The following is a 21,751-nucleotide window of genomic DNA, read 5'->3' as shown; positions in this document are numbered from 1 at the left end:
AGTCCAGCCCTTGTCCAAAGATGCTTATATAGGTGACGGCAATGACAGATGTTTCTAAAAAGTATCCTAAATACTTCTGGAAAACCTCAAATTTACTTTCTCGGTTTCTGAAAAATTTTTTTTAAATTTTTTCATAGTTCCACAGCCCCCTTTCTTTGTTTCTTTTCCCCTTTCCAACATAGAAGTGATCCATGGAAAATTTCACTCCTAAATCAACCATTCTAAAAAGAGAATTTAGTCATAATAGCTCAGTAGCTACACTTTCCTCTTTCCATTTCAGACAGAGAAGAATTTAATATCGTCATAATTTCCTACATTTGCAGGCTTTTTAAGGGCTGTAGTAGACTCTTGACCTTAAGCTTTTTCTTTTTTTTTTTTTTTTTTTTTTTTTGTGTGTGGCTAGTGCAAGTTCACAGTGGTGTAGAAAACATGGAAAATTGGAAGATATAAGCCATGTTTGCCTGTCTTTTTGTGCTATGTGGTATTGCAGTTTCAGGTTTGAGTCTGAATTTTCTGTAGGAGACAAGTATCTTAAATTCAATTCCATCAATCTCATTTATCAACAAAAAGAAAACTGTTCAGATATTTGCTCTTTAGTAACCACACTTTTCCTGGAAATGATATTTTTCTGTAGGTGCGACATGATCTTGCCAGAAAGGTTTTCGATTGCTGCAGTATTATGATGAAGAACGACTATAAAGTTACAATTTATCTGCTTCCACACATCCTTGTGTATGTTTTGTTAGGATGCAGTCAAGAGGATCAACAAGAGGTGAGCTATGTAACAAAATAGTATTCTTCACAGGAATGTTCAGAAGCTGTTCTACCTAAGAGCTGCAGAATTACTGTAAATATACATGAATAAATTGTTTAGGCGTTAATCTCCTTTTCCTGTATTAATAATGTATTTTCTGAAGGGATTTTGAATATACTTAAACAAAATCGTGTTGAACTGCTTTTCACCTATTTCTTCAGTAGGGCCTAGGATGAGAGATGGTGGAGTTGATTATGACTGCAGTAGCATCAAGAACTGGAGTGGTAGAAAGAGGAAGAGAGTGCAGCACAAACAATTAAACTTGTATAGTTCCAAGACTTAAGACCTTTTCATACACTTGGAATTTAACTCAAAATATTGTTTAGCTGCCAGGGAAGGATTCATAGATGTCTTGTATCAAAATGGGGATAGGAGAGAAAAGAATAATTCAATCTGCTTTCTTTCATTTTCCTTTAGCAGAAATGGAGGAGACTGAAAAAATGTGACTTACATTCTATTATTTTCAAATCCCCAGCTAAGATATCTATGTTTAAACATCAAGGCTGTGCACTGGTGTGTGGTTATTTTTCTTGTGTGATCAACTATACGGTCAATAAGCATCTGTTATGTATGTTAACTTAAAATCTGTTGACTAAAACAAACAGGAAGCAGGTCTTTGAACATGGTATTTAACTATAAGCAAAAAGTGCATCTGTTATCTAGATAACCTCTTATCAAACCCTGAAGTATTGTATTTGGAGCAGAAGTGCAGTAGCATTCATTGTGTCCAGAAAACGAAAGTTTTGGTAATTGTGGGAGGTATTCTGAATACACAAGGGTTTACTTTTCAAAGGCTTTTCTCCCTGTTTGGAATCTCCTGGCAACAACTGCTAGATTTGCCATCTCTTCCACTTGAGATTATGGGACAAACAGAGCTTGCAGGTAAACCCAAAGCTATTAAAATTCCCAATTAAAATATCTAGTATTTTACTTGGATTTCTATGTTCATTGCTGTTTCCTACTGGTTTTGTGCCTGTATGGCCTTTCTTTCTTTAACTGTATTAATTTTTGTGTAGGTTTATGCAGAGATTATGGCTGTTCTCAAACATGATGACCAGTCTACTAGAAGACTTGAAGACAGTGCATCTGATCTAAGTCAGCTGAGCACACAAACGGTGTTCTCCATGCTTGATCATCTAACTCAGTGGGCTAGACATAAGTTTCAAATGCTTATTGCTGAGAAAAATACTAGCAAATCTAGCAAAGATAGAGGTGATCTAAAAAGTGAGTGATGTTAATTTTATTTCAAGTGGCATTTACATAGGATCATAGAGTGGTTTGGATTGCAAGGGTCCTTAAAGATCATGTAGTTCCAAACCCCCTGGATGGCCAGGGACACCTCCCACCAGACCTGATTGCACAATGTCCTGCCCATCCTGTCCTCAAACACTTCAGAATCATAGAATACATTCTTCAAATAAGTATTTAAATTGGCTGCTTTGCATTATGACCATTTCAGAATTCAGTGTGTTTAGTCTGATTTATTTTTTTGCTGTCATATTGTATGAATTCTATCATACTGTGATTTCCACCCCTTCCCACCTTATATCCACTTTTTTAATGCCTAATACAGATTCAAATTTTTAAAATGTATTATTAACATCTTAATAGTTTTCTAAAAGTTCCGTCTAACATAAATCTGTAAGATGTAGGAAATTCATTAGGATTGTTTTAAATAAATTGTTGTCAGAAGAGAAAAATGTGTTCTTAATCAGATTATCTCACTAAATTTTGAAATTAATTAACTAAATTTTGATGCATAAGGTAAATGAAACCTCTGATGGACACTTTTGTTTGGTTGTTTGTTTTTTCTATAGCATCAAGTGAGGACTGTGGAGAATACCAGAACGTGACATGTTTCCTAGACCTCATACCTCAGGATACACTGGCTGTGGCTTCCTTCCGCTCTAAAGCTTACACAAGGGCTGTGATGCACTTTGAGTCATTCATCACAGAGAAGAAGCAAAACATCCAGGAGCACCTCGGATTTCTTCAGGTTCTGAAATTCTTTTTTGTTTTTTGCTTGTTTTATTTTAAAAGAAACATAGATATAGATGAATCAAGCTTCGTCAAATTCTTTGAGATGGGGAGGAGAAAAGGTGTAGACAGGCTCTTGCTGTTGGATTTCAGTGTGTAGTCAATTGCTTTTCTTCAATTTTTAGTGCTTCTCCTTGCTTAGCATGCTTCCGATATGAAAAGGGAGGAGTAGCTTTCTAGTGTATAAGAAAAGTAAAATCTTGAAAACAGTTAGATGTGGTTTTGTTGAAAGTGTAATATTTATTGCCTTTAGTTAACTCTGTTCCTTTTGGTAAGAAAAAACATAGCCAAGTACAATGCCAGCAACAACAAAAAAAAACAAATTTGTAGGCAAGCTAAGTGGCTTATTCTAAACTAGAGCTAGAGCTAAGGATACTGAAAATTATTTGAATTCTTTTCAGGAAATATTTCAAACCATGGGACAGTCTGTTTGTGGTTTCCTATGGTTTATATTCCTCAGTAATATTTAGATTTTGACAAACTTAGTATGTTCCTTTTCTACCTTAAGTAATTCACGGCTTTGTATTGTACAACTTCATCTTGCAATAATAGGATATTTTTCCTTTATAGATTATTGCAGGTTTTGTGTTGTTTTTTCATAGTCTTTCTACGTTAGGAGATCTGGAGTACTACAGTATGCTAAGCAAAAGTAGGGCTGAACTTACTAAGTATCCCAGAGAAACTGAAATTTTCCATGAAAGCTTAATGTCAGGCAGTTGTACAGACTAGTTTGTATTCCGTTTTCAAGAAGATGTGTGAGTATGGACATATTAGATATAAAATTTGTTGTTGTTTTAAGTTGTTTTTAATGTCCATTTCCAATCCTGTTTGAATAAAGAAATTGTATGCTGCGATGCATGAGCCAGATGGAGTAGCTGGGGTGAGTGCAATTCGGAAAGCAGAACCATCTCTCAAAGAACAAATCCTTGAACATGAAAGTATTGGTTTGTTAAGAGATGCAACAGCCTGTTATGATAGAGCTATCCAACTGGAACCTGATCAGGTAAATACAAGACAAACTCTTCCTATTTATTTTTTTGAACTATGTATACTGAGTATTTTTAGTCTTCATGACTAAACTGAGGCTAAGCCAAAAATACGTCTTCAGAATGTTTAAGTGGTAACATAGAATTTTTTGTGGCAGTTGCTTAATAATTATTGCTATTAGAAGTGTCTTATGAACTGAAACAAATTTCTCACTGGGTTTATACTTTAATTTGCAGGCATGGGTTAATAGTTGGATGCCTATGCCCAGGTTTTTGTTAGAAGAGGTTACCAATTTCCAGAGTAGGAAAACATCTTTGGAAAGAGGGGTTTATTCGTGTCTTGTCACATTTTTCTTCCTGTTGATTATTTCTTTAAATCAATTTTCATTGATGATTGATGTCTTTTTTTTTTTAATTTGAAGTTACATGGTTGGTTTATTTCACTCTCTATTTCTAGATTATTCATTATCATGGTGTAGTGAAGTCCATGTTAGGCCTTGGTCAGTTATCTACTGTCATTACTCAAGTCAACGGCGTGCTAGCAAACAGGTACTGTAAGCCTCAAATATAATATTCATTTGAGTAATACGAAGCTCTTGTGTTACACCTGTGTCTCTGACCATTTTTGTACATTGCCAAGCATTTGAGACTTAAAGCATATCCAACTTGCCCTGCGAATCTAGAAAAATTAGGTGCTTTGTCTAGAAATCGTTTATTTCAAGACTTCAAGAAATATTAGTACTTCTTGTCTGCACTGTGTGCAGTGTTGATAGGTGTTTTAATTGGTTAAATGGAATCGTTCATTCGTAGTCTTGTATGTTACTTGTTCCATAGCTATCATGTAGCCTAATAAGAAAAAGAGATTGGAAGGCAGTAACTTTAAAATGTGCTATAGAAGTTAAATACACTAATTGGAAATTGAATTTGTGGAATCATATTGTATAACATATTTTTTATCAGTGTGTATACTTGTTTTTATTGAATTGTGTTAGAAGAAAGAGTACCTTGCTTCTTTTTAAATAAGGGAAGTTTTGTATGAAGAATATTCAATAGTATATAGAAGTAATATACTAAGTGGGAAAAGGAAAAACTATTGACTTCAGCACAAGCTTTTATTGCCTTCATGTTCCTTTAACAGGTCTGAATGGATTTCTGAATTGAACACTTACAGAGTGGAAGCAGCCTGGAAACTGTCACAGTGGGATTTACTGGAAAATTACTTGGCTTCAGGTAAGTTATGCTATCAAAAATGTGAGCAAGTGTTCATATTTTGATAAGTATATGTCTTAATTTAATCATCTTGAGTCAAGTGGCAGCTATTGTAATATTTTAGTCTTGGGTTTTACAGAGGTGAGTGGTGATTCTGACAATCTTTTAGTTTTTGTAATGTATTTGATTGTAAACTGCATAGTCTTTGAGTAGAAATTTAGAGCAACTGGAAGGCTTCTTTTGCTCTCGGTTTTATTGAGGAGGGCTGAATTGTGGGGTGAAATTGAGTTAATTAGTCCTAAGTAAAAATTATTTTTCTAGCAGTATGTTAAGACAAAATATCATGTTCAGCTTGAGCTGCTATAAGAAATACAGTTTGCAGGGCTTTTTTTCTTTTTCTCCCCCAAGATGTGAAGTCCACTACTTGGAGTGTCAGACTAGGACATTTATTATTATCAGCCAAGAAGAAAAATGAAGCAGCTTTTTATGAAACACTCAAGGTTGTTCGAACAGAACAGATTGTACCCCTTTCAGCAGCAAGCTTTGAAAGAGGATCCTATCAGCGAGGATATGAGCATATTATCAGGTTTCTGATTTTCATGTTAATATCAAATCTAGCAATTACATAATTGAATGTGCATCAGCAAGAACTTTCCTCTTCCACAATACATGGTACTGAAGTGCATTTTCTGTCACTTTTTTTTCTTTTTTTTTTCTTTTTTTAAATCTTCAATTACTTTGCACTGTGTATTTCAAGCCTATGAAAAATATTCACAAAAATACTGTTGGGTGTACTGTTTCAGAATCAGCAAGAAATTTTAAATAAATATCAGGTTAAAAAAGTTCAAGACTTAATTTTATGCCCAATGTATATTGACCAATAACTCCATTCATTCCATTAACTTTAGAGCATTGCTTTTAATCTGTATGGTGGGCTGAAAGCACTCCCTTCTATCAGCAAAAGGCAGTAGAAATAGAAACCCCATCCTTCTCAGTAGTTTTGAAGTTGTCTGAGGGGGACTAACAAGTGATTAAGCCTTTTTTATTAAAAAAGGCTATTACTTTCTCTGCACTGTAAATGCATACTTATGGCAATATACTGCATGAAACCATCTAGTTGAAGTATATTTTTCTTAATTACTTCTTAATTCTCTTTTGTGTTGTTAATTTTTCCAGTGCTGCTTTATGTAGGAAATACAATTTGAGTACTGAGTTGATCAGGGCTATTGGGAACAGTCCATCACTGTCTCTGTCAGATATACTCACTGGTATCTGCCAGTGAGAGCATAGGTGCTTAGAAGCTCTTAGCTTTGCAGCTTTACAGTTAGAGCTAATGATAATAGTATTTTTAAAAAAAATTTAGTAACTTCATTGTAAAAGAGCTGTGTAAGTAACAGATAGTATATTGTCTCCAAAATGCTATTTTTTAAACTATCAGACTTTTTTAAGAGTTGTTGCTAGAAATAATGGATGGAAATATTCTTTCTAAACACTGACTTCCTCTCCAAGTGATCTTCATTGTCTCTGTCTTCAGCAGCTTGGTAAAGGAATAGTGAGAAAATAACTAATCAGCGTTTTTGCTTTTAGAAGAGGTCCTATAGTTTCAAACTACTTACACATCCAACTTTAAGAAAGAAAATGCCAAATTCTGTGTTCAAGTTGTATGTAGCTCAAACAGCAACCAATTTTTAACTCTTTTTTGCCTTTATTTTGTTGACACAGACTGCATATGCTGTGTGAGTTGGAACATAGTATTGGACCGATGTTTCAGCAACCAGCTGGTGACCATGGTAGAGATTCCCTGAATTGGTGTGCTCGTATTGAAATGACCCAAAACTCTTACAGAGCAAAAGAACCCATTTTAGCACTGAGAAGGGCTTTGCTTAGTCTCAGTAAAAGGTGAGAACATGACTATTTCTTGTCTGTCCATGTTGCATTCTCAGTGATGTTTGGTTTTCGTATGTGTTAGAAGAGACTGTGAAAAATAATGTTGTCAACAAAAGCAGTTGTCTTCAATATTATATACTTTGAAAATTGAAGGGAAAATTGGTATATCTAGGAAAGATAAGGGAGAAATAGGGAGAAAGATTATTTTACTTTCCAGGCCTAGATGGAGAAAAGAAGAAACAGATGTAATTATTACAAATAATTTCAAAGGATATGTAGTGTATAGTTTATTGAGTTTTTTGTTTCGGTGGATTTTAATGTTTACTTTAGATCATAAAGTAGTGCTCAACACTGAGATTTTTCATTTTCTGCCAAAATATCTCTTCAGCCAGGATTACAGTGAGCTTGTTGGTCAGTGCTGGCTCCAGAGTGCTCGAGTTGCAAGAAAAGCTGGGCATCACCAGACTGCGTATAATGCTCTTCTGAATGCTGGGGAATCTACACTCTCAGAACTTTATATAGAACGAGCCAAGTGGCTCTGGTCCAAGGTAAAGAAAATTTAAATGGAGCTCACTTGCAAGAAAGTAATGTTTATCTGTCTTCAATGAAAAAAAAAAGGCTTGCAATCACTATTCATAAAATATGTCAAATGGGACTATTTTTATCCCCAACTGCCTATCAGCCCTCTTCTGTATCCATTGACTTTTCTGGCAGCTATATATAAAACTAGGGGGTTACCTGCCTTTGTCAAAACAGCCTTGGAAAATTTAAATTGTCCTAATACCAAATGTGTATCCTTTTAACTAAGATGTAGGCAGCAAACATGGGAGCAATCAGTGTCATAAACCTAAAATGATGACAATGCTGGGATCAGAGGGAGTGCAAGAACCGTTTGAAGTCAATATTAGCCAGATAGCCCAGCCAGAATGGTCTAGAACACATTTGGGACACAGCTTTGCCTTAATAACAGCTGTGAGATGGAAATTCTACAACTCTCTTATTTACAGCGTACAAAATGCTTTTCTCTTTTCCTTAGGGTGAGGCTCATCAAGCACTCATTGTTCTCCAGAAGGGGGTTGAGTTATGTTTCCCTGAAAATAAAGCACCATGCAGTACCAAAGATCAACTCATCCATGGTCAGGCAATGCTGCTAGTGGGCAGATTTATGGAAGAAACTGCTAACTTTGAAAGCAATGCAGTTATGAAAAAGTATAAGGTAATTTGGTATACTTGTGTTAACAGGACAGTAGTTTTCAATAAGAAGAGTATTATAACCTCAAGTAAGCTATTGTTATGCTCCTGATGACGTTAGCCAAGGATGACATCAATGGTATTAAATGGTCTATCAATGTATAGGAGAGAAGTAGTTCTTACAAAGGTGTAAGTATCTGAATTAGCTTCAGTATCAATACGGGGAAGTCCTAACAGTAGGAGCTAAGAATACCTACTGAAATTCTTGAAAAAGGAAAAACAAATGAGAAGACTGCCTTTTTCCTTATGCATTCACAAATTAGAATTCCTCCCTGAAGCGTGGCTACTCTAAACAGCAGTGAGATAACTGGATGACACATTGCATTACTGTTCAGTGTTCTTTTTTCTCTGGCAGTGACTTAAAACTGTGCTATAAATAAGCTTCCAATCTCTGAAGCACTAGCTAGGAAAAGAGGCATCTGGTGTTTATTTCAACAAAAGAGTGCTATATTTCTTCATCTTGCTATGCCAGTGGCATACTGTTTTGCTATTTGTTCAGGTTGCCTAAACCAGTAGTAGATGCAGATCTTTATGCTTCCTTACAAGTAGTATGTCATGACTACCAGGTCAGAAGTACTGGCGTTTGCAACTGTTAATACTTACTGCTGTCCTACAAACTAAAGTACTCCTGTAACAGTTATTTAGAGAAAAATCTAATGATGGTATGAAATCAAGTGAAGATTGAAATAGTAGAGATTTTAATAGATTGTATTAAAATATTAATGCTTAGAATTCTCTACTGTCTAAATATTGCCACTGGAAAGAAGCCAGTGTTTTTAGAGTTATTTCTTGTATAATATATGTCACACATTTTATTTGTTTTTTTTTTAAAGATCATGCTTTTAGTAAGAAAACAGAAATATGAAAAATATCCTATGGTTTCACTTTTCAAAAAACTAAAAGAAACCCATTACTGAGCTTAACAAGATCAGGAAATTGATTATAGTGTTTTTAATGAAACTATAGGTTTTCTTAGTTGAGGAATCCTACGTCATCCTGTCTTATGTTATCTTGCCTCCAAATCCAAAAGGTATTTTAAGAACAGGCTTCTAGTTTGGATAGATGTCTTGGAGCAAGATTACAGTTTTGGAGCTACAAAGTTACAATTAATACTTTTTTGCAAATACTTTGCAGCAAGATAGCTTGTACTAAATTCTTGTTTCTTGAGAATCTTTTTTTATTATTATTAGAGTTTTAAAAATTATTTTAAATTGAATATCCTCTCAAAAGTAATGATCTCTTCTTGGTTTTTGTTGCAGGACGTTACGATTTTCTTGCCAGAATGGGAAGATGGGCATTTTTATCTTGCTAAATATTATGATAAACTAATGCCAATGGTAACTGACAACAAGATGGAAAAACAAGGAGATCTGATTAGATATATAGTTCATCATTTTGGGAGGTTAGACTCAAGGGGAACTTTGCTTAGCTTCTTTAGAAGTGTGACTGTTGTACCGAAAAGCTTGAATCAATATATTGTCTTTCAACCATGCAGACTGACTCAGATGTTTATGCAATATTGCAAAATTAAACACTCAGTGCTTCCTTTTTGTTTCTTTTTCTTCGTTACCTAATTAAGTTTACTTCTGTCTTCTGACTAAGCAGTTGTTTTTTGTCTTGTGTAAGACAGTTAATTATTTCACCTGACATTTTGATTATTAAAAACAAAACCTCTGTATATTAGTAAGCTTTTAGTTGTTGCAGATGCATTAAAATGCTGAACATAAATCTCCGAAGTCCAGAATGGAATATGAAACACTTAAGAATACTGAGTTTTTAATGCTTCTAGTACACATTATTAACATGCTGTTATTTAAACATGTAATTGCAGGTCCCTACAGTATGGAAACCAGTTCATCTACCAGTCAATGCCAAGAATGCTATCTTTATGGCTGGACTTCGGAGCAAAAGCATATGAATGTGATAAAGGTAGAACATTTTTTCCTAGTACATACTTCCTTTGTCATACTTCTGTATAATTACAAGAGTAATGAAGCATTATAGCAGATTTTTGTTTAGACTTTTTGCCTGAGATTGTATGGAAACAACAAAACTATTTTTCATTTTAAGTTACAGGATGTTAATATGCAAGGCAGTATTAATTATTTTAATTAAACCCTCCAGAACTTTAAAAAAAAGGATATAATGAGATAGTGTTGTTCCTTAGATAACTTAAGTCGATAAACAGATTTAGAGAAAATCCTTGCATGTCACCTTCTGCTGACCTCATTGGTAATATAAGTAGTGTTTTTATATACAGTTGCTACAGTCAAGTGTTAGGCTTTGGGGTGTTTTTTTCCAATTTGTCTTGATTTAAGTTGTTGAAGACATTTTACTGAAATGGCTTTGGGGTTGGGGGAAGGAGTCAGACCTGTGGGTAGCATAGAGGTGTGGGAAACTAATACCATAGGTAAGTTTTGGGAAGGAGATTTTTGTACAAATGAAAATTGCTAACATTACCTGCAGGTCTGGAGTGCATCAGACTGTTGTGGCTCTTGGATCTTGGCCTGGGTATAAGTGAACTGCATTTGTCTGCAGTCATATCAGAAGCTGCTGTCTCTGTTGGGGATGTCCTGCTCATGCTGAGTCCTCAGATGCAGGAGTGGTGATGGGAGCAGATGTGCTATTTTCATGCCTTATAAAAACTTTTCTCATTTCCTCTCCACTGAATGACATTGGAATTCTTTCACTGGAGAAATAGATGGAGTGTTTCTGGTTTTGCTCTATGCCACTGCATCATGCTATAGGAGTAGTAGACATTTCATTTTAAGGGTGTAAGGCAAACTTCTCAGTGCTGTCTGTTCTGTGTTCCTGATGTCTGTGTGTGTTCATTTCCTGTTATTCTGGTTAGTTACATAGCATATGTGTTTAGTCATTGTATACTATGTTAAAAAGAACTTTAGAGTAGGAGTTTTTCCTTGAGTTTTTTTTGGCTTAAGAAAATTACCAGCTGTAGGCTTGATTTAAGTTACTTCACATTTCTGATGGAAAACAAGGAATATAATCTTGTCCTCTTGTGTTTTTCAGCTAGTCGTTCAGAACGTGTTCAAATGAAAAACGATTTAGCTAAAATAAATAAGGTGATTACAGAGCACACAAATCACCTGGCACCATACCAGTTTCTGACAGCTTTTTCTCAGTTAATCTCCCGAATCTGTCATTCTCATGATGAAGTCTTCGCAGTTCTGATGGTGATTGTTGCTAAGGTGTTTCTGGCCTATCCACAGCAAGCAATGTGGATGATGACTGCTGTATCTAAGGTACCTTGATAAGTGTAGCTGCATCTTTTTTAAGTTTTTAAATCTGTTTCCATCAGAGAGAAGTGTGAATATGACCTACTTTACTTCAAGATTATATGAAGGAATCGAAAGTTTCGGTTGCGGCGGAACAGTTTTGTGGAACAGGGTATCAATGCTATCAGTACAAAGGATTTTATTGTAGCCTGAAGTTCAGATATTAACACTTTAATGGTTCCAAATTACAATGCTAACATGCTTAGCAAGGGAAGTGTGAATAACAAATAGTTGATGAATCAGGTAATTATGGGCAATTTTTTTTGTTTGTAGTAACTAATAGTACTTCCAGTTTTATAATCAAATAATTATTGCTGTGCCTTGATTAAAATGAGATAGATATATCACTATGTCCTTACATTTACCAGGTACTAAGGTAATTCTAAAATAAACTGGAAACTATGGTGCACACTATTTTTTTAAGGCTAGTGAAATAACATTCAATATTTATTGATGTATTTCATGAATATTGATCTTTCTATTATGGGACTCAGAAAATGGCTTCAGAAAATAATAATCCCCTCCACACCTGCCAACCATACCACTATACTGCTTCTTCAGGTACCAAATGTCAGTTGAAGAACAGCCTTCCCCATGTATTAAATATGACAAGCAGATTAAATAATAATTACTGTGGATTTTTAGGATTCTTTCATTGATTTTATATTGTTTAAAAAAATTTAATTTTCTTCTTTTTCAGTCCTCATACCCAATGCGTGTTAACAGATGTAAGGAAATTCTAAACAAAGCTATTCACATGAAGGAATCCTTAGGAAAATTTATTGGAGATGCAACACGCCTTACAGATAAGCTATTAGAACTATGCAATAAACCGGTACTTAACAAATAAATAAACTAACACATGTAATAGAATTCTTCAAAAATGTTTAGAATAAACTTCTGATAGCTTTGATTAATCAGTTCATTACTTTACTGAAATTTAACAGAAACTATACTAACATTTATTTACAAGACTTGTGTTTTTTTACTTAATAAAAAAAATGCAAAAAGAAAAGAATTTCTCTAAATTGAGCACATAGCAAAATATTTCAATACATAATGGTACATGGGTTTTACATTGTTTTGTGCTTTTGTGTATCATTCTTGCAATCATTTCACAATCCTACTATAGAAATATGCTTGTGCAGTAATGATAATAAAAGTGAAAATAATTAAGTTCTTTAATTATTTTGTTTATTTTTGTATATTGTATATACTGATTTGTTCTTACATTGTGTGAAAACTCCATGTGCCATAGAGGCCAGATGGATTTATTTCCATTAAGTTTAGAATGTAACTTTTCCTTTTTCTCATTTCCATAACCATTTATTATTCTATTCTATTTATTAGTTAACGTGAAGTAGCAGTAGTTTTCAAGTGCTTATTTTGAACTGGTGAATAATGGTTTGGTTTTTGTTTTTTTCAAGGTTGATGGAAACAGCTCAACATTAAGCATGAATATTCATTTCAAAACACTTAAGAGATTAGTAGAAGAGCACACCTTTAGTGAAATTCTCATTCCATTACAATCTGTAATGATACCAACTCTTCCTTCAATTCCTGGTGCCCATGCTAACCATGACCCTTTCCCTGGGTGCTGGGCCTACATTGCAGGCTTTGATGATACGGTAAGCCTCTAGCTGGCACCTAATTTTAAACATCATGTTAAACAAAATACAGTTGCAAATATGTCTTCGTTTCCTCGAACTGCAGGATTGAGTGAAACTTGATAATTACTTTTGTGGAAAATAGGTGGCTTCTGTCATAACAAGAGGTCATATGGCCTCTTGGTAAAAAAAATTGAAAAGTTTTGTCCTGAGGTCAGTATGCTGTAGCACCATGGAAATACTAATATGCTTGGTTGTAGTGATTTATTACAGACAATTTTATTTTGTATGATCTAATACAGATGTTCATAAAAATTTAATTTCTGACTTTTTCCTTAGGTGGAAATTCTTGCATCACTTCAAAAGCCAAAAAAGATCACCTTAAAAGGTTCAGATGGGAAATCTTACATTATGATGTGTAAGCCAAAAGATGATCTAAGAAAGGACTGTCGGCTCATGGAGTTCAACTCCCTCATTAATAAGGTTTGATGAGTTAGACAATTAGATGCAAACTTATCCAAATGTTGAATTGTCACACAAAAAACAACTTACCTTGAGATAAAGCTTGCTGGTAGAGAAGAAAACTGTTGCAAAATATATTTCAATGAAAATCAACAGCAATTGATAAAGTGTAACTTCTTCCAAATACAATAGCAAAATATCACATTTCACCAAAACATTTGCTTATTCCAGCAAAAATACTCCAGGTTATTTACAGTAAATGTGGACTTCCTGTTGTCATGCTTCATATTCTTTTTTATGTTTTCTAGTATTTTTAATGAGAAATCTGTATATTCATCTTTTCATACTAAAAATGTTACCGTACTTACTCTTTTGTTTTATTTTGTTTCTCAGCAACTTTCTTAAGGAATTGTGTTTTCCATGAGGTTCATGCAAATGCTAGCTTCTCTGACACTAGAGCTCTTATTTCAAACACTGCACTTAAAGGATTTGAGCCATGTACAAGTTATGCCATTGGACTATTTTATTGCAAAATTCTCTTCTAACATACCTGGGAGAACAGATGAGGATTTTGCTTGACTTGCTGCAGGCAGTGAAGCTTAGAATTTAAATTCTAGATCATGTGATTGGAATACAGATATAAATAGAATGGTAAATGTTATTTAAAAAATGTTGATTCTCTCCTTGTTATGTGTTAATACATTTTTTCTTTTCTGAATAGTGCTTAAGGAAAGATGCAGAGTCACGGAGGAGAGAACTCCATATTCGAACCTATGCAGTTATCCCTTTAAATGATGAGTGTGGCATAATTGAATGGGTGAACAACACTGCTGGGTTAAGAAATATCCTGATAAAGCTTTATAAGGAGAAAGGTAAGAAATATATTGTGCTATAGTCTACATTGATATTTTATTTTTAAAGGCTTTGTATTTTTATTAGTAAACTAGGCAACAAAGATGAGACTGAATTCTATCAAGATGCAGTTGGGTATATTTCTAGCTATCTAATATATTATTTCTCTATCTAGTAGACTTTTACTGTTGTATTGAAGAGAATTGGTTCTTGCAATAAAGAAGTTCCTCATGAGAACTAATAACACAGCTTAATATGTTCTTTTATACAGTGATGTAGATTATTTCAGCAGCATTGCTAGCAGCATGGGAGTGTATATGCAGTACTGAGTAATAGGAAGGCTATGAACCTGTTCTTTAGATTTGATCAGTTGTTTTTCATTTCTGCTACATTTGTCTGAAATAATTAAGATAATTTAGAATTGTTTCAAGGTTACAGAAACTTTTCTGGGAAAAGAGGAGATTTCTTTTGAATTTCTTGTTCTCAAAGAAACCTTAAGGTTGGTGCAGTAAAATTTTGGGGGAAGATTTCACACATCCAGATAAAGATATATACAGACATCTGGTCGTTTTGAACTCCGAACAGCTGAATACAGTGAATGGCTTTGTGACGGTGATTTTTCTTGTGTATGTGTATAATTTGTTATTTACTTTAGAGTACCCCACCATCACCATTTTCTATGTGTTATTTGCCATTTATTCCTTTCTTTTAACTTTATGGAGGTGTTTATCTTCTCTAAAATACCACATTGTACTAGTACATAAAGGCTTTATATTTGGGGATTTCTTTTCCCTAATTGAGAAGGTCTGTTACAGGTATCTACATGACAGGAAAAGAACTGCGTCAGCATATGCTTCCAAAGACAGCACCTTTGTCTGAAAAGCTGAAAATGTTCAAAGAAGTCCTTCTGCCTCGTCATCCTCCTCTCTTTCATGAATGGTTTCTTAGAACTTTTCCTGATCCTACTTCATGGTGAGTGGTTAGCTTAAGAATGTCTACTTTGTGTATTTCACTAACTATTAATGATGCTACTGCATAAGGACAGGTAAAACAAGAAACTGACTTAGACAAACCTGATTCCTGTTTCCACAGGTACAATAGTAGGTCAGCCTACTGTCGTTCTGTTGCAGTGATGTCAATGGTAGGTTACATACTTGGTTTAGGAGACAGACATGGTGAAAACATCCTTTTTGATTCTTTGACTGGTGAATGTGTGCACGTGGATTTCAACTGCCTCTTCAATAAGGTGAGATGTGCTACTTGCTATCTCTTTATTCTACGTAAATTAAAATTATAAATTTCTATTGTCTTTGGGTTTTTTCCACTGTTTTTACTTTTCCACATCTGTTATGTTATCTCTCTCACTTTGTTTCTTTTTTATACAAAACAAAGAATTTGGCATATGTCAAGAGTATGTGATGGCTCTGTATGCTGCAGTAATGGAAGACAGATTTCTGATTTAGCCAATATCAGATTAGCTGATACGGATACATTGAAATAGCCCAAATTTTAGTGTGTTTGTATTTTGTGACACTACCATTCTCCAAACAAAGCAATAATTATATGTTCAGAATTCTGCTTCTGTGAACAGTTTCTTGGTTTTTCCCCTCACAAAAAAAATTCCAGTGGTTCTGTGAAAATAAACATCAGAAATTGTGGGGAGAGTGGGATTTTGAATTTTGGTGTTCCTGTTGAAAGATGCTTTTGGTGTGGAGTATGTGCCCTTTCTAGTTCAGGTAAGTGAAGTAGTGATATTGTTAGTTTATTTCTTCTGCGTGCTTTTTAATAAGCCTAATTGTCCTACATAAGCCCTAATTTTAAAAAGTGTTGGTAAGCTAACTTGAAATTGTAAAAGAAAAGTTAGCATTTTATATGAGATTACAGAGCAGTAACATATATGCAGAACAAAATTTTATATCCTGTACTAGTGTAATAAAGCAGGGAACACAAGGTTATTTGGACATTGGTATCCATCACTCACTGTAATTTCCCTTTAAAAACTGAGCAAATACCTCGTGCCAGCTAGGAAACTGTCACTGACAAAGATGGGAAGAAAACCCTAAAATCAATGCAGATGTTACCCTGTACTTCAGTAATGTGTAAAACGCTGAAGGTTTACTCTTTTTTGTCAATGTAAAGGGAGAAACTTTTGAAGTTCCAGAAATCGTTCCTTTTCGTCTCACTCACAACATGGTTAATGGAATGGGTCCAATGGGAACAGAAGGTCTCTTCCGAAGAGCTTGTGAAGTCACAATGAGACTGATGAGAGATCAAAGGGAGCCTCTAATGAGGTATGGCAAATGGTTTTGCTGCAAGCTCTGATCAAGCTGAAACATCTGAAACAGTGACTGCTGGGGAATCTGTCTGTTCCAACATGTGCTTATCAGGCAGATCAGTCTTACCATGACCTGCAGTTAAATGTAAAACAATATAGATATTCACCCTAGGCTCCTGACAGTGTTCTTGTTTTGGAAATTAAATGTATTGTATGTACCTTATCCTTTTTTTATTTTATTTAGTGTCTTAAAGACTTTTCTCCATGATCCTCTCGTGGAATGGAGTAAACCAGTTAAAGGGAATACAAGAGCACAGGTGAATGAAACTGGAGAGGTTGTCAATGAAAAGGTTAGTTGAAAACCAAAATAGCATAAAGTATTAAAAAATCAGATGTTCATCATGGTTGCCAGTTACATATTTTCTGATTGAAACTATCTTTCTTGGGTTTTCTTTCATTTAAAAATTCCTCTAGATGTTTCTTCCTGAATATATCTGTGTCCATAATTTTAATCCATGAAGAGATTGTTTTCATTCACAGAATATGTAATTTATCTACTAAAGTATCAAACAAAATAAAGGTTACAATTCTTTTGTTAATAAATCAAGGACAGTATCAACAGAAGCAATAGGATAGGCGAGGCTCCTGCTTCCCCTCACTGACATCTTCCAGATTTACAGTGATGTTAACATCCAGAGTCTTTCTTGTCCATACTTCTGTGCTTTTTATGACTGGATGTTTATTACTGAATAAATACTTGCCTTGTTACAGGTCAAGGAATACATGGTTAAAATTAGAATTTCATAAGTACTGTTTCATTTGTAGCTGCTGATACTGTACTGTTCATCCAAAATACAGCTTGGACAACCTGTAATATTTATTCTCTTTCCCCTTTGCAAAAGCTCTGATTTGTCTGGCTTTGCTTTAAAATTAATATTTAGTGAAAATAATTGTGTGATAACAGATAAAACCTGTGGAGCTCTGATAAACACAGCAGCTAAGATAATTACAGTACTAAAGTTATATCACATGAAAGAACTGAACCAAGCTATTGGAGCACAGATCTCCTAGTGTTCAAACCTACTAACTAAACCAAAATTACTAGCCAGGCTGTGACCTTTCTTTAGTTACAGGATCACCCACATAGTTGTATATGTTAATTGTTGGGGTTTTTTGATAGGTGCCAATGGTGCTTGAGCTTTGAAAGAAAATGTATAAGAATAGTTAGTATCAAGCAGCTGCTCTGTTGGACCTCAAAACAATTCACTTTGTTTCTCACCGTAACTTGATACACTTCTTCATTTTTGGCTGCCTATAATTTTAGACTAAATTTTCCAGACTAGGTATCTTCTTTAATTATATTTTAATTATATTCAGTTCCAATAAAAATACTGGGAATTTTTATAATTCATTTAAAAGTAATTGTATTAAATAAAACTTCTATAACATTGTCAAATACATTTGCATAGTTTTTTAAATATTTTCTGGTATATTTTATCTATAAATATATAAGGTAAATGTTAGAACTTGACCAACAATCTATAAATTTTAAAGAATTATTTTAAATAGTAGGTATTTTGAAAATTAGGGATAACACTGGTGTAGGTGTCTAGGGTTTGTGTTAAACTAGCATACAGATTTGAAACGTATACTAAATAAATACTGTTTTATTTTAAGAAGTAGAAGTTCGTGGATAGTAGCAAAATTAACATTTTATTTTATTGTTTCCAGGCCAAAACCCATGTCCTTGATATAGAACAAAGGCTGCAAGGTGTCATTAAGACTAGAAACAGAATAAAAGGATTACCCTTATCTATTGAAGGGCATGTTCATTACCTGATCCAAGAAGCAAGTGATGACAACCTGCTCTGCCAGATGTATATGGGCTGGGCTCCATATATGTGAAATCTGTTTACTTCGGAACAATTCCATTCACAAGGGATGTAGCTGTAATGTTCTGAGAAGGTATTTATCAGTGGTAATTTGTTGCTTCTGTTGATTTCTGATAGTGAGCAGCAGAACAGTCTTAGGATCAAATCAAAATCTATGTGAAATATACAATACACTTGGAAGTATGTTATGAATACATTTGCAGGTGTGTAAAGTGCTGCAACTTGTGTTTTTGTGTGAGTATATGACAGTACATATGGACTACATATGCAAGTGCCTTCAAGTTTATGTACTTACCTGCTCTGACTATATGAAAAATTTTTGCAATATTGCAATAACACACTCTATAAAGTACCACATATTTTTATAAAATTTTTCTGTTTTCTTGTAGATTAGAAACTGACATTAAAGTTTATACTCTTAAGTGGTTCTTTCAGCTTGTTCTACTCATAGTTCAGAAGGCCTTTCTAAAAATAATGAGGGCTTTTTTTAGCAATAGACGTTGATTTTTTATTTCCTTTGGCTTTCTTCCATCTGGCCTGCCTAAAACTCTATGAAGGAAAGCACAGAAAGCTGTTAGAGAACTGTGGCACTACTGCTGTAACACAACTGAGGCAGGGGGATGGTATCTGGGACTTTCATATACCTTCAGACTCCTCAGAGTTCTGGACAGCTCATCTCCTCCCTCTCCTGTAAAAAGAGTAGCTATAGCAAGTGTTTTTCAGACTCCATTCCAGAAAAATTGTCTTTAATATGGACAAGAGTAGACCAAGTATGTTCAGAAGGCATGTGCTAACTTCCAGTAACGCTTGTGTTTGGAGGCATCCAAGCTGTTGGGAAATGAGGGGGGGGGAAATCCTGCTGTTACCTATGTAACATTTTCTATCATTAGAATTTTTGTACAGTATTTTTTGCTTTGTTTTGAGAGAAAATGCTGTTTGTTTGTGATCAAACTGATAAGACTTAAGTTTTGGTTCAGTTGAAATCCAGATGTTTTGGAGGGTGCATTTAAACAGTGGGTTTACAATTGGTTATGGTGCTTTTGTTTCTCTCGTGGGACTAATGCTTCATCTTCCAGAAGTCTGGTCCCCGTCTATAAGTCTGAAACTCTTTGCAAGGAAGGTCTTTGGAACCTCCTGCCCTGTCCTGTGTTGCTGTGTGTGAGAATGCTGGGGCGGTGCTGCCGGGTCAGGCTCCGGATCCACCACGGCGCGAATAGATGGGCTCGGGGCGCTGCTGCCCTAGGTACGGCTGAGGGAGTTGCCCATCGCTCAGGGACCCGCAAGCGGCCAGAGGCCACCGACACGCGTGGCGAGAGCGCCTGTGTAGGCTGTAAGAGAACGGGGCGAAAGGAGACGTTGCCAGCTGAAGGCAACGGTGGCTCCGCCGGGCACCGCAGCGGGGCGGCAGAAAGACCGCGCCACTTCCGCCTTGCGCCGGCGGCGCCGCTCTGTCCGCCGTTCTCTATGGTGGGAGCGGGGCGCTCTGGGCGGCGCTCTATGGTGCGGGCGGCTGTCAGCGCGGCGCACCGGAAGGAGGGCGGAGCGCGGCCCGCGGTTGTTTGGTTGTGAGGGCGGCGGAGAGCGGTGGCCATGGGGGTCCCCAAGTTCTACCGGTGGATCTCGGAGCGGTACCCCTGCCTCAGCCAGGTGGTGAAAGAACATCAGGTGAGCTGCGGGCAGAGCGCCGTTGCCTGACAAGGGCCCATCTCTGCTCCGCGCCGGGCTGGCGGTGGGGGGTACTGACTGGCACCTCGGTGAGGCGACGGAGCGGGCCTGGGCCCCGGACCGGCTTGCGGGGCTGGGCCGGAGTCGAGGCCAGTTCGCCGAGAGATGGGTCGGTGTAGGGGCGGACGGCTATGCCTCGGCGGTACCCGAGGCTCAGCGGCCGAAAGCCGCGGGATGGCGGCGTGCGGCCCCTGTTAGGCGGGCGGGGCTTTCGGAGCCCCCCTGAAAGCTGCGAGTCCCACCCCAGGCTGGTGTTACCGTATAGCAGTGCTGGGCCCTGCTGTTGGAGCTCGGCGGGGCAATTATTTGCACTCCCTCTCTACGTGCGAGTCGTGTTTTTGGCAGCACCCGAACCGAAGGCGCCTTCGAGGAACTGCGCAGCCGGAGCGCTTATCCGCTGCCTCGCCGTGTCTGGCTCCCCTCGGCCGGGCTCTACCCTCGCTCGCAGGTGTTTTTCGGTGGTCCCGTTCCTCCTCAGCCCCCCCTAAAACTCCTCGGCCACTGGTGGCTCTTTGCTCCGCGGGAAGCAGCAGCTTCTCCTCGGAGTTTCCTCCTTACCGGACTCAGGGAAGTTCCTGCTGCTGACGACGGATGGCACAGCAATGACGAGGGAGAGGTTTTACAGCTCTGTTTTCTTGTAGTCTCATGTGTCGGACAGTTTGTATTGGTAGCAAAACCGAGAAGTATATTAAAGCCTGGAAAAGGAAATCCATAAAAAATGCTTCTAACAGGCAAAAAAGGTGCCTTGGTTTCAGAGAAATCATGTTTAATTTTCATCTGGTTTTCAGCGAAATCATTGTTAGACATAGTTTTCACAGTTATTTTTAATTGATTAATATCAGTTAATCATATGCATGTGGTTTTAATAATATGAATGTGGTTTTATAGTCTGAATAAGGATATTCTGGCTAGTCATAGAGGGTATATTGGAATGTTAAAACATTTTTCCTAAATAGAGAGCTGTTTAAACTATTAAATAGCTGTTATATCAAGTGATTCCAAGTCTGGGTGTTTGATCCTTCTTGTTGTAAAGCATTTTTCAAAAGTTAGGCTTTTGCTTTTGAGTTTTTGGCTTTTACTAGAGTGTTTTCTGTTGTCCATGTAGCAGGGTGGCAGCCAGTGCCTCCTGGCTTTTCAGCTACTCTCTTAAAATCCTGGGCTGCTCGTTGGAGTTGCTGGCAGCTTTAAACTTCTGTTGAAGAACTTCGAAGGAAGGCAGCTGAGGGAGGCAGTATGTGTCTGCTCTAACCAGATAGCAGCAGGGGGTAGAACCCGTGATGCTTTCTGAAAGAGGCTGTTAGAGCGCTTAATATAAATAGAAATGGCAACTCAGAGTTGTACACTAATGCTAATGCTATTCTCTAGTTGGTGTTTCCAAAGATTATGTTGTTATCTTAGGTAGAATACTTTTTCTCTATGAGAGAGAACATTCCTAGATTGTTATGTGGGATAGATGCTGTT

The 21,751-nt window shown here is 36.4% G+C and overlaps 2 protein-coding genes across 4 annotated transcripts in view; both read left to right on the top strand.

Annotated features, from left to right (window-relative positions):
• ATR (ATR serine/threonine kinase) overlaps positions 1–18,836 on the top strand; it is a 38,164-nt gene extending 19,328 nt beyond the window's left edge. For both annotated transcript variants that reach the window (XM_030456024.1, XM_030456025.1), the window contains exons 26-47: positions 635–772; positions 1,831–2,038; positions 2,632–2,810; positions 3,690–3,854; positions 4,295–4,386; positions 4,976–5,067; positions 5,455–5,632; positions 6,769–6,945; positions 7,322–7,481; positions 7,970–8,149; positions 9,444–9,586; positions 10,016–10,113; positions 11,212–11,444; positions 12,178–12,312; positions 12,905–13,105; positions 13,424–13,567; positions 14,268–14,418; positions 15,214–15,370; positions 15,491–15,644; positions 16,538–16,689; positions 16,918–17,023; positions 18,405–18,836. In XM_030456024.1, coding sequence (XP_030311884.1) covers positions 635–772; positions 1,831–2,038; positions 2,632–2,810; positions 3,690–3,854; positions 4,295–4,386; positions 4,976–5,067; positions 5,455–5,632; positions 6,769–6,945; positions 7,322–7,481; positions 7,970–8,149; positions 9,444–9,586; positions 10,016–10,113; positions 11,212–11,444; positions 12,178–12,312; positions 12,905–13,105; positions 13,424–13,567; positions 14,268–14,418; positions 15,214–15,370; positions 15,491–15,644; positions 16,538–16,689; positions 16,918–17,023; positions 18,405–18,578 — 3,417 coding nt within the window. In that variant the 3' untranslated portion in view covers positions 18,579–18,836. The remainder of the gene's footprint in view (positions 1–634; positions 773–1,830; positions 2,039–2,631; positions 2,811–3,689; positions 3,855–4,294; positions 4,387–4,975; positions 5,068–5,454; positions 5,633–6,768; positions 6,946–7,321; positions 7,482–7,969; positions 8,150–9,443; positions 9,587–10,015; positions 10,114–11,211; positions 11,445–12,177; positions 12,313–12,904; positions 13,106–13,423; positions 13,568–14,267; positions 14,419–15,213; positions 15,371–15,490; positions 15,645–16,537; positions 16,690–16,917; positions 17,024–18,404) is intronic.
• A 1,270-nt stretch (positions 18,837–20,106) lies between these two features.
• The window catches only part of XRN1 (5'-3' exoribonuclease 1), a 35,298-nt gene continuing 33,653 nt past the window's right edge, over positions 20,107–21,751 (top strand). For both annotated transcript variants that reach the window (XM_030456023.1, XM_030456022.1), the window contains exon 1: positions 20,107–20,230. In XM_030456023.1, the coding sequence (XP_030311883.1) occupies positions 20,156–20,230 (75 nt within the window). In that variant the 5' untranslated portion in view covers positions 20,107–20,155. The remainder of the gene's footprint in view (positions 20,231–21,751) is intronic.

This window comes from Calypte anna, chromosome 9 (genome assembly GCF_003957555.1).
Source record: "Calypte anna isolate BGI_N300 chromosome 9, bCalAnn1_v1.p, whole genome shotgun sequence".
Lineage (NCBI taxonomy): Eukaryota > Metazoa > Chordata > Aves > Apodiformes > Trochilidae > Calypte > Calypte anna.
This window is presented reverse-complemented; position numbering and strand designations above follow the sequence as displayed.